General features: G+C 34.2%; 1 protein-coding gene across 1 annotated transcript; it reads left to right on the top strand.

The window, feature by feature from the left end:
- The first annotated feature begins 2,183 nt into the window (after positions 1-2,183).
- On the top strand, positions 2,184-12,536 carry LOC139704170 (amine sulfotransferase-like). The gene is made up of 4 exons (XM_071607238.1): positions 2,184-2,274; positions 3,094-3,188; positions 10,100-10,286; positions 12,277-12,536. Exons 1-4 carry the CDS (start codon positions 2,256-2,258, stop codon positions 12,396-12,398), a joined length of 423 nt encoding a protein of 140 aa, XP_071463339.1. The 5' UTR covers positions 2,184-2,255; the 3' UTR covers positions 12,399-12,536.
- Positions 12,537-13,283: the final 747 nt, after the last annotated feature.

Genomic DNA, 13,283 nt, shown 5'->3' with positions numbered 1-13,283 from the left:
GGGACTACAGACTTGAGTCACCAAGCCTGGCTATATTAAAACCTTCTTAGGATTATAAATTAAATCTTATACTACTTATTATATGAGATATGAATATTGCATTATACTTGTCCCAAGAGATACTAATTGACACAGAATATTTTCTTAAATCTTTGACTTGAGTATCTCCACTATTTTGAAGTCTATATATTGATATGCTAAATTTTCATTGTCTCTCTCTTCAGTGTGCAATCTTTATTCCAAAAATAGGTACTTCTGCTGATTATGTAGCAGTTCCTCCCTGTTTTGTACATTTTAACTGATAAGGCAAAGTTTTCTATCTACTTTTTACAATATAGCGTAGTTCCACAACGCTTATCAAATGTGGATTTTAATTTAAGAGAGATTTTTTTCTGGGAAAACAAACATTGCAATATACCAACATTCTTGGAGCTTCATTCTATGTCTCTATTTTATCAGGTCTACTTTAATACCATCAATATGTACCTTTTATTATTCTTTTTACCCACTTGTAGATATTTAACATTGAAAAAAGTATAACTTTTTAATAATCTCGTCAATTTACTCCAATTTTGTGGTTATATATTTGCATTCATGCTGCAAAGATAAAAATTTTATATTCTCTTATTTTTAGAGTTTTCAGGATATAACGAGTTTTCTATTTTACTAGGTTTTCACCCTCTGAGGAACTAGCTTTTTTTCTGGATGTATACTTTCATTTTAATTATTATCTCATTTTAGTATATGTCTTTCTATCTTCTTTAATTAAATGTTCAGTTTACCTATTTCCAGTGTTTATATTTGTCAATATTAACATTTTAAAATGAATATCACTTTTAGTATAACTATGGATATGATTTTGTTAATGTTTAAAACTCTGTTATTTCAGTTTTACTTTTATAATTGGTTTCAGCTCTCTTGAGACTTTTTTAGTTTAAAAGTGTTTGTATAGTTTTCTATCATGGGCAATGATGTTTACATATTCTAATTTTTGGATTTTATTTAAAAGTTAATTGTCAATTGCATGATCAGTTTTCAAACATGTAATATGTTTCATACATGAGAAAAGGAGATAAACTTTCTGTGTTGGGTACTTATACAAATTTTAAAAACTAAATGAAATAAAATTTTAATAATCAATTTTATAAATTTATTTTTGCTTTTATTGTTATGTTAAAGACAGTTCTCTGTAAGTGTTCTACTATGATTGTGGCTAAATCAAAATACTTACAGATTTACTGGAACTTTTCCATTGAAGTTTTTCTATTATGATCATCAGTGGACAAAGGTTCCTTTTCTGTTGGTCTTTGAAAACAAATTATGGGCCATCATGTTAAATCATTTGGCCTACAATTTTACTTAATTTCATTTTGTTCCTTATTCTCTAAATCTCTGGGATTTTGCCACATGCTCTTGTTTGTTCTTGATTTGAAATGCCATTTTCACTGCTGCATAATATAACTTCTGAAAGTAGTTCTATCAGATCTGTACTTTCTCTTCATAGAAAAATTAGAATATTCCAGCATTTGCATATCACTACTTGCTGCTATGAATGTTCTTGAGAATGGCCTTTGGGCACATATGCAGGAATTTTCCTATAATATACATCCAAGAAGGGAACTGCAAAGCCAAAAGTACAAGGATTTTCAGTTCTATGGGATGGGGACTATATTTTCTTAAGAAAGCAGGTGTATCAGTTCCTGCTAAATTGCTAATGGACATGTTTTGACTTCCTCCTAGTAATGATACATATCAGACTTTTAAATTTTTTCAATGTGTTATTTATGAAGAGGTATGCTAAAGTGATCTTAACCTACATGTCCATACTCACTAATGAGATTAAGCCTGTTTTGATAGGTTATTGACAATAATTATTGTGTATTCTGTGAAAGGCCTTTTTTTGGTTCAACTTTTCATTAGTGGTATTTTCATATTAATTTTTTTATACAGTTTCTGTCCTATAAGTAAAAGAATTTATTTCAACACTTTTTGTAATAGAGAAAAATTGGGGGAACACCTAATTTTCCATGACTAGAAGAATGGATTAAGATGATTATGATTCATTCAGCTAATGAATATGATGCAACTGTTAAAAACTTGAAATAATATGCTGGAATTGTTAATATTATTTCTAATTCTTCCTGCAGATTCTTTATATCTACAGAAATCCTAAAGATGTTTTGGTTTCCTTTTTTCATTATTCAAATTGGGTGGCTATATTAAAGAATTCTGAAACTTTTGAGAATTATATAAAAATGTTTCTAGATGGACAAGGTAACTATGAGTTTATTTATCAAGAAACTTAGGAAAGATATGTAGAGAGATGGAAAAGGGCAATTGTACAATGCATGCTCTTGAGTAGTTACTATGACATATCAACTTAGTCTGCCACCCAGTGGCGTTTCCATTCCTTGCCAGGACCATGTGGGTTTTGTCAAGTTTTCAAAGGCATGTTGTTTGGAAAATATTTTGACCAGTCCATAAGAGGCTTACACGTATTCTATCAATTTAAACTAGCTACAAATATAATTAAAACAATACATTCCAGAATCACTAATGATCAGGGTGTTTGTGTACTCTCTCCTGGACCTGTGGTAAGCCTTCTAGGGCCATGGTGGAGTTTATCACTCCACTACTGATGAGGATTGAAGGTTGCAAGGGACTTGTAGTGAGAAGTATCAGGATCTCACTCATTTAAAGATTACATTCAGGTTTTGTCTCATTGTAAACAGGTAGCTTTGCTATCCAGAAATCTTAGAGAATGAGAAGAAAAATGGACATGTGTGTTTTCTGGTGGATATAGGAAAGTGGAGGAAATTGCTTTAAAGAAATCTGATTTAAACTTAGACCCAGGGGCTTTCTCATTTCTTCATTGCTGCCTTCCTACATCCATAAAGTCACTTTTCATGATCACTTCTCTATGAAAACCATGATTGTTCCCCTAAGCAGTAATCATTTCAAAACAGTAATATAGATGTTCAGTGGTTGGGGCCTTTATTTTTGTTTTTGTGACCATAAGGAGGAAAAGACAGAATACTTTGCTATTCAATAAGTGCAACATCTTTACCTTCTTACTAATTATTTTTTGCACAGTGGTGGGAAGTCGTTGGTTTGATCACATAAAAGGCTGGTATGAACACAGACATGACTTCAATATTCTGTTCATGAGCTATGAAGATATGAAAAAGGTAAAATAAGAAGTATTTTTTAAAATTCTATTTTTAAACCTTTTTTCTCCTGGTTTCAGTAAAACTCATTCTCCTAGTCATTTTCATACATATTTCGTAGGCTTTTGGGGGGTAAGTGGGGGGTCTAATTTCCTGCTTATCCATTAATTATTACTGGTTTTCCTCAAGGGTGTCTTCTCACTACACACAGTCACCATGGTTATCATTTAAAAACTGTAGAAATAAAGGCAACCTCAAATATCTAGGATACCAATCTTGTAAATCATTTTTATTAATATTAATTACGTATTAATGGGTTTTGTTATCTGATTTCTATATGACCATGCAACATGCACTGATCATATACAATCTCCCTTCTTCCACTCTTACTTACCCTTCCCCCTGGACCCTTCACAGGCACTAGTATTCATGATTCTAGTTTCAGTCCATATTTGTTGTTGTTCTCACGTGTGCCTCTTGCACTACTTGTCTTTGTATGTCTGGCTTATTTTATTTAACATGATCTCCTTCAGTTCATGAATTTTGCTGGAAGATTTCATTTTTTTATATCTGAATAATAGTCCAGTGTGTGTGTGTGTGTGTGTGCACCATGTTTTCTTTATGTGTTCATCTTTGATAGACACCTAGGCTGAATCCTTATCTATTGTGAATAGTGATACAATAAACATGAACATGTGAGTTGTCTCTTCTATGGTGACTCTATTTCTTTTTGATATATACCCAGGAATGTAACAGTTGGATTATAGAGTAGTTCTGTTTTTAGTTTAGTGGGTTTTTTTTTTTTTTTTTTTTTTTTTTTTTTTTGAGGATACACCATACAACAAACTTTTTTCCATGGTACTTGTACTTAAGAAAGTTCATCAAGGAACACCATGACAATGGGGGAAGAAGCCACTTCAAAGACAGGATAATTGTTGCTATAGATGAGGGTGAGGCCTGTGAGGCATGTTCTTCCTGTTTTTTAAAGAGAATCTTCATGTGAAGTCATAGGATGCTTATATGCTGGTGAAAGTTTCAAAACTGCCTGAAAACTTTGTGTAATTCAAACACAAGATAGTTGAAATTTATTGTTCTGTGGACTCTGGTTGGTATGTGGATTCATTAATACATCATATATTCAGTTACTTCAACAATCACTGAATGATTGCTCTGTGACTGGCACTGAATCATGAGTAATAGATGACTGAATTTTTTATAAACAGAACTCATAATCTATCAGGGAAAACAGGTACTCACCAAGCTAGTATATGTAGTTCAAAAGTAATAAGTGAAATTATTAAGGAAAAGTCTAACTATAATGTCAATGTGCATATGTACTGAGAGTATCTAGTATAGTTGAAAGTGAAGGTCTTTTTTTTTCCTGAAATAAATAAATAAGAGCGAACAGAAAGAAAAGAAATGGGAGAGACTTATAAGAAAAAAGGAAAATGCATGAGACCTTTGAAGACCTAAGGGAAGAACTTGAACAATGTGGAAGAGATGAAATATTAATATAGAGGGGTTTTGTAGGAGCCAGATTTTATAAGATCTGTGGACTATGTTAATGAGAGTGATTTCTTTAAAGTTAAAAGTAGTCAAGAGCCTCTAAAAGAATTATTAAGAGGGGTAGCCATAGAATATGATTTATATTTTTGAATGTTATTCCCATTCATGAATTAAAAAGAAAAAATAGTGAGTATAACTAATCCAGTCCAGACACAGACCAGTGTGTTAATCCACTGAACATCAGTGCTTCCTTGGATTGGAGTAATGTCATTATGAATGAAGAGAATACAGAGTTTTGAGGCACAGTTAAGATGTAAAAAGAAAAGGGATTGTACAAAGTACAAATGATAAAGAGAGAGGTATCAAGGATGCTTCCTTTATTTCCAGTTGGTGCAGGTGTGCAGATAGTGGTCTCATTCGTGAAGGTGTTTAGGGCACTCTGAGGCAGGGTTGGGTTAGAGGGGGATCAGAGGAGCTTGAATATGACATTGTTTTTGACCTGTGAAGATTAAAGGGATTTAGAAGAAATCAAATGAATAGAGTGAGAAACAAATGAAAAATACAAATCAAACTCAAAAAGATTTCTGCCTTTAGATATTAATGCCATTAATTTGAACATCATCACTATAAAGAATATAATGGCAGTAGCCTGGGAGGCTGAAGCAGGAGGGTTGAGAGTTCAAAAGTAGCTTCAGCAATTTAGTGAGGCTCTAAGCAACTCAATGAGACCCTATCTCAAAATAGAATATAAAAAGGGATAGGGATGTGGTTCAGTGGTTAAGGGGCCCTGGATTCAATTCCCAATACCAAAAAGAACAAAAGAATGTATGAGAAGAATGAATGTGGATAAAATTGATTGGGGTAGGATGGAGTAAGGAAGTAAAGGAGAGAAGGAATATAGACATTGGTCAACTCAAGTTTTCCGCTTTAGAGCTCTTTCTAGAGAAACCTCACAATGTTGTCAAAAATTAGATATTCAGGGCTGGGGTGGTGGCTCAGTTGGTAGAGTGCTTGCCTAGCATGTGTCAGGAACTGGGTTCTATTTTCAGCAACGTATTTAAATAAATGAATAAAATAAAGGTCCATCAACATTCAAACAATATTTTTTTTAAAAAAACATTAGGTATTCATCAAAGTTGGAATACGTTTTGGAGTCTTCCTTTGTCTGTTGCTTCCCTTGGAAATGTCTTGGTAGTTTTACGAAACACTGCCCATGCCTGCTTCTCCAGTGATAAACCCAGCAAAATGTATAAACTCAGGGCAGTTTCTCTCAGAGGATTTTTCACATTTCTCACTTAATTAGTAGTAGTAGCCCTAGAACCTTAATGACTATGCAGGATTATTTTCTACTTTCCTGTCACAAGTAGAGTCGAGTGGTATATAATTGAACTAGAAGCAATTATAACTATAATGTTTAAAGATTCATATTTAGGTGGAAAAAGTCAAGTTAGAAGACCAATAATTCATTATCATATAATGAGGATGGAGGTTACCATTAGGGGAAGGACAAGGTTTAAAATGAGGAAAGGGTGTTTATTGGGGGATTCTGGAATGCGTGTCATTTTCATATATGTATTTTATTTTAAAATGTAAAAATTCTGGAAATACTTTATCTTAAGAGAAATGATACTCCCCTTTGGGGGGAGTCTAATATGAGAGATTTAATCATTCCCATCCTGTTATCTTTTCCTTCAACATATTGGAACTGGCTGATGCCTCTAGGAAAGAGATGCATATATACCTGAAGGGTGTGGGGCAGTTGTCTTTGGAGACCCCACAAATACAGTGGTAAAGAAGAGAGCTGCCCGTTGTGTTACATGAAAAACCATTTTGTGGAATATGGCTCAGAATTTTGGATAGTAATTGGTAGTAGAATTAGGGAATGGCTGGTGTTCTGAAGAACTGGCCAAAGTACAAGACTGTAGCAAGACCTAGAAAATAATCTCTGAATCTATGTTATGGTTTAATTATGACTTGTCCCCCAAAAGATCATATGTGAGACTATGAAAGAAAAGTTTAGGGATGATATATGATAGGATGATAAAAGGCCTGATCTAATCAGGGCATTAATATCCTAAGTGGTAATTTTAGGCAGGTAGGTAGGGTAGAGCTGGAGGAGGTAGGTCATCAGGGATATCCCTTTGTGGTATAATGTCATGAGCTGATTGGAGCTCTCTCTGCTTCCTGGTGTGATGTCTTGAGTTGCTTTTCTCCACCACATTCTTCCACCGTGATATTCTGACTCACTTCAGGCCCTGTGGAATGGAGCCGGCTGTCTATGGACTGAGACCTCTGAAACCGCGAGCCACCAAAAAAACTTTGCCTCCTCTACGTTTATTCTTGTCAGGTTTTTTTGGTCACAGCAACGAAAAACCTGACTAAAACAATCTGTGTTTCATCTTCCATTAAAATTATTCACTAAAGTCTACATTTCGATTAACAAGCTGGGGGTTTATCTGATACTTTGGTTAATAATAGTTGGCTTTGAGGGAAAGACTTTAATTTTATCTCTTATTTCCTTGTATGTGACAAGTATAGCTGTTTTGAAATTCTTTCGGATAATTTCTACATTTGTAACATCGATAGTTCTATTTTATTGTCTTTTTTATGCTAGAACTTGTTCACATTTTCTTATCCCTTTGTATTCATTTATATCCTAATTTTATTATTTTTTTCTGCACCCAAGTTTGGTGTAGAAATAAGTTAATAACTGTGGTGTGGGAGACCAACCTTGCACATGACTGAGTCACACTCCTCTGCTGGGTGCTGAGGCACTCAATCACAGAAATGTGGCAGAGCTTTCCCCACCCTTCTTGGGTTCAAGGGTTGGTGTTTCGTGCATGGGTGTGTCTTGCTACAGCCCCATGGGTGAAGCTATGCTCACCTGTTCTTTTGTAATATAACCCCTTGCCCTGTTTAGGATAGAATCTTCCATGGAAGTGCCTTGTGTGTGTCCCCTTCTCTTACTCTGCCCTTGGGTGTGGCCTACCCAGGTGTCAGTAAACCTGCTGACAGTGGACATCATGAACATAGACTCAGCCCCCTGAAACCTGACCCGTTGCCTCATTTGAATAGCTTCTCCTCAATAAAAGGGGTCAGGGCATGTGCACTCTCTCTCTTCCTGCGGACCCTTAAGGTCAGAGGAGCCATCACAGCGACCCCAAAGAAAAAGGTATTTGTGTCCCTTGTGTGGTTATTTTGCACAGCCCAATTAGCCCAGTTCAACTGGAGTAACCCCTGAGCATTTTCTGTGGACCTGTTATTTTTATTCATCCTCTCACACTACATTTTTTCCCCTACAAGAATACAGCTAACATACTCAGGAAGTTAGCAAGGCCCTGTATCCTCTGTCCCCAACCTGCCAACCCATCTCCATTTCTTGTGAGCACATAGTGTATCAAGCACTTTGAAGTTCACATTTCATAGGGTTAGGGGTTTCAGGTTTCTTTAGTTGGGGGCTCATTTTTTAAAATTTTATCCAGAAAAGAAATCTTTGCTTCTTGAATTGAAAGAAAAGTTCCTTTCTCATGAAAATTGTTATAACCTCTTTGAGATACAGTTTTTCCAGTTAAAGTACTATTGCCTATAGTAATTCTGTTTAGGTTTTATCCTCCCACTGAAGTTTTTACTTGTGATAAAATATCCATGACATAAAGTATATTTTTTACTTGTGATAAAATATCCATGACATAAAATATGCCACTTTAACGACTTTGAAGCGGATACCAGGGATTGAACTCAGGGACACGCAACCACTGAGTCACATCCCCAGCCCTATTTTGTATTTTTTTAGAGACAGGGTCTCACAGAGTTGCTTAGCCCTTGCTAAATTGCTGAGGCTGGCTTTGAACTCACCATCCTTCTGCCTCTGCCTCCTGAGTCCCTGGGATTACAGGCATGAGCCACCGTTCCCAGCCTGCTTTAACCATTTTTTAAGGGAACAGTTGTGTGTCATGAAGTATGTTCATATTCTTGTGCCAACATCACCACTCTCCTACTCTAAAATGAATTCATATTGCAAAACTGAAACTCTATATTCACAAGGCTATAATCCCTCATTCTCCAGTCTCAGCTCCCTGTAGGTCTTGTAAAAAAACATTCTACTTTCTGTGTTTATGAAGTTGATTAGTCTTAGTATATCATATCAGTGGAATCATACAGTATTTGTCCTTTTTGACTGGCTCATTTAACTTAACTTACCATAATGTCTTCAGGGTTCATGCATTTGTAGCATAATGCCTTCCTTCTAAGGCTGAATAATATTCCAATGTACATATGTACTACATTGTATTTGTGTATCTCATACATATACATACATATAGATCACTTTTATATTCTGCATTGTGAATAATGATGTATGAACATGGTGTACAAATCTCTCTCTGAGACTTTAACTTTCAATATTTGGGGTACATACACAGAAGTGGATTTGTTGGGTCATATTGTAATGCTGTTTTTAGGTTCATACTATTTCCATTGCATTTGCAGCATTTTTACATTTCTACCAACATGCATAAATCTTAATTTTTCTGATTCATTGGTCTTATTGTTGTCTGATGTGGTTTATTTTTAATAATAAAAATATTGAAATAAAAATAAATAAAATATTTAAAATTTTAAAATAATAATAGCCTTCCTAATGGGTGTGAAGTGGTACCTTACTGTGGTTGATTTGCATTTCCCTAATGATTAGTGATACTGAGCATCTTTTCATGTACTTATTGGACATGTGTATATCTACTTTGAAGAAATCCTTTGCCAATTTTTAATTGGACTGATTTTTTTATTCTCGTTGATTTGTAAGAATTCTTTATGTATTCTGGGTAGTAGAACTTTTAAGATATTTGGTTTCTTATTCTACAACTTAAATTTCTTTGTTCTAATGTCTTTTTTGTTTTATTTTTTGTTTGTTTTGGTGTGTGTGTGTGTGTGTGTGTGAGTGTACTTGGGGTTTTTAATGTAAAAGATAATCTTATGCGCTAACAGGGACCACTTCATTTGCTTTATTTTCTATTTCAGTACCTTTTTTGTTTTTATTGCTTAGGTGCTGCAGCTAGTATTTCTAGTATCATGATAAATTAAAGTGGAAAAATGGAGTTGAACTTACTCCACATCTCAGATGAAAATCTTTCTCTCTTAGTTGAGTTTGCTGTTAGCTGTTCCATATAAGACTTTTTCATGTTGACGTAGATTCCTTCCATTGCAGATTTATTGAGAGTTTCATCATAAAAAGATGTTGGGTTTTGTTAAATGTTTTTTGTGCATCAATTGAGATAATCATGTCAGTTTGTTTCCCCATTCTCTTTTCATAACAAACTGCATGGTTCATATGATGACACTTCTTTGCATTCCAGCAATCAATTTCACTAGAATATGAAAATGTTGTGTGTTTGGCTGTAACTCATGCATACTCATGACTCTTTCAGGACCTCAGAAGTGCAGTGTTGAAAATCTGTAGATTTCTTGAGAAAGAACTTAGTGAAGAAGTCGTGGATACTGTTGTGAAACAGGCTTCATTTCAGAACATGAAGACTAATCCACAAGCAAATTATGATGATATTGTAAAACAGGAAATGGGAGTGAGAAACAACGAAGGAAATTTTCTGCGGAAAGGTACTATTCAGTAGTTCTTAGTAGCAAGATGTAAGCTGTCATTCAAGTCCTTGATACCTAGGAGAAATAATAAGTGCTTCCATTATGTCTCTCCAAGTAACAGTGACATTTGGAACCTAGAGAAATTAAGCATCTAATTGAGAGTAGGTCTGAAGAGGTTTTCAAGAAACCTAAGTGTTTTAGTATACAAACTGCTTAATTAATATTGCCTTATTTCTAAGTCACATGAGCCTCGTCAGGTATATTAAATGAGAAGAACAATAATCCTTATTTTCCCTTTGTTCTTCTAGAATAATCTAAGGAGTAAACTTAATGTGTGTTTTGCTGTGCTGGGAGGAGGTTTGGATTACTGTGTTACCATGTGTCATCACAAAGAGTGATATCTTATTAGTGCTATCTGCTATGAATTCAGTTACTTCAAAAAATCCTTGAAATCGTTTTTACTGTGATCTTATTACATGCTTGAAGTAGTTGTCAAGAATGAATATTATTTCCCTTGTAACTGATACCCTTTAAATTCAAAGTATTATTATTATTATTATTAGTAGTATAGTAGTACCAAGGATTGAACTCGGGGGCACTCAAGCACTAAACCACATCCCCAGCTGCTATTTGGTATTTTATTTAGAGACAGGGTCTCACACTGAGATGCTTAGAGCCTCACCCTTGCTGAGGCTGGCTTTGAACTCAACATCCTCCTGCTCAGCCTCCTGAGCTGCTGGGATTACAAGCATACAACACCACACCTGGCTTCAAATTGTTAATTTTTAATTTAATCATTTAGTGTATAAACATTCTAAACATTTCACTTCTACTTTATTCACATTTTATGTCATAATTGGCTCATAATTTACCAATAGGATGATGGATATTAATTTATGAACAATTGTATAAACATCCTATGGAAATTGCCCTAGATATTGATATATTTTTAAATTCCTTTTTTTGATGACATTTATTATAAATTCTCCCTTTTAATTCCTCAGCTACAGTAGATAAAAAGCAATTCTCATATCCCTAAGAGCTTGTTATCTTTTCCAAAGGCCAATAATAATGTCTATACATGTGAACCTGATAGCTGGAAATGCCAAGTTATTTTTCACTTAAGAAGAATGGCATAATGTAATCCCTGCGGTTCAGGAGGCTGAGGCAGAGGAATGCAAGTTCAAAGCCAGCCTCAGCAAAAACAAGGTGCTAAGCAACTCAGTGAGATCCTGGCTCTAAATAAAAAACAAAATAGAGGTGGGGAGTGGTTTAGTGGTCGAGTACCCCTGAGTTCAATCTCCGGTACTCACCCCCACGAAAAAGAATGGCATAATGATGGTTTAATCTTGTATAAAAAAAAAAGATGCAGAAAGAGAAGCTCTGGTGCTCTATATGACTTTGATTTTATAGGTTGAAAATACTTGAGTTTTGTTTTTTTTTTTTTTTTTTCAAATTGAAAAAGAAAGAAATACTTATCTTGGAGGGTTTTAGTAAGAATTATATTACAGTTGATAAATGTGGTGCACTTAGTATGAGGTTCACTTAGTATATATACAGGAGTATATATATTAAAATACTTTTTAAATTCTAATGTATTCATATCTTTATAGTTTTTTTATTCCTAAGGATCACAGAGTGGGAAAGGCTAACATATGGAGAAGTAAATTTTAAATCTCTTTACTGCATTATTTTGTTCCTAGATTCTTTATTCAATCATTCCTGTGTAAGAAAAGATGAGGTCTCCAATCCTGTGGATCTGAACAAATATTTAGCTTGGTTGAAAAGAGATTAACCCATTAATTTCCAATTTTTAAATTCTGTGAACACAATAATATTCACATATTATTAGAAAGTTAAAAAATAGGTATATTGGTTGCTCCATTTAAATTTGACAGGGGTTCCACATCTGGGACAATGGGACACATGGGTTCAAATGGTTGAGGCAGTCTTTAGCATGAAGTGTTCTTTATTCACCAAAGTGACATTCATGTTCATATCCCATTAGGTACCATTGGAGATTGGAAACATCATTTTACTGTGGAGCAGAATGAAAGATTTGACCAGATATTCCAAAGGGAAATGAAAGACTTTCCCCTCAAGTTCGTCTGGGATATAAATGAGGAGTAGAATTCTAATCAAACTATAAAAGAATCATGTAAACTCTAATCAAATGCTATACCTTAACATACATAATAATAATAACATACATAATGCCTACTACTAATTATAAAACTTCATTAACAAAATAAATAAACTATGCTTAGATCAGTTGCCATGAATTCTTTAAAATTTAAAAAAATTAGTTTTACTTTAATAATTAAAATTACAAATCAGAAATTAAAATGCTTTTGCAGCTTTGGTACCCTGCATGAAAATGGCAAAACAGGAAGCAAAAAACATGACTTGCAAATATCTTCAGAAATTATTCTGTATTGTGTATTTTCCAATACCCACAATTAAATTCAGGATCAATTAAACATTAAAAATCATTTTATTCTTGTACTTAAATTTTAATTCTTTGGTTTCGAAATCAATGTGGATATTCAAATGTGATATAGAATAAATGGAGAAGTCCTATATAAATAGGTACTTCTTTTTAATAATTTAACAGATCACAGTTTGCACTAGATGAAAAAATAGTTTTTTCAGGCTGGTCAGGATGGCATGCACTTGTAATCTCACGACCTAGGAAGCTGAGGTAAGAGGATAGCAAGTTCTAGCCAGCCTCAGCTACATACAGAGACCCTGTGTCAAAAGTTTTAGAAAAGGAAAGGAGGCTTGGGGATATAGTTCAGTAGTAGAACTCCCCTGTGGTTATTCCCCAGTACAGTAACACTACCACCACTACAACAAAGTTCTATCCATAATGTATCACTCAATAAAATTACATCACAGAAATTGAACAGTTGAATATTTAATAAAACTTTAGTAGATTTATAAGCCTTTAAGGGTAGCACCATACAAAGTCATCAAATGGAAACAACCTGTGTTACTTGGCTTTCCATTATTATA

This window comes from Marmota flaviventris, unplaced genomic scaffold, assembly GCF_047511675.1.
Source record: "Marmota flaviventris isolate mMarFla1 unplaced genomic scaffold, mMarFla1.hap1 Scaffold_428, whole genome shotgun sequence".
NCBI lineage: Eukaryota > Metazoa > Chordata > Mammalia > Rodentia > Sciuridae > Marmota > Marmota flaviventris.
Note: the sequence above shows the minus strand (reverse complement) of the source record. Positions and strands in the feature narration are given on the sequence as shown.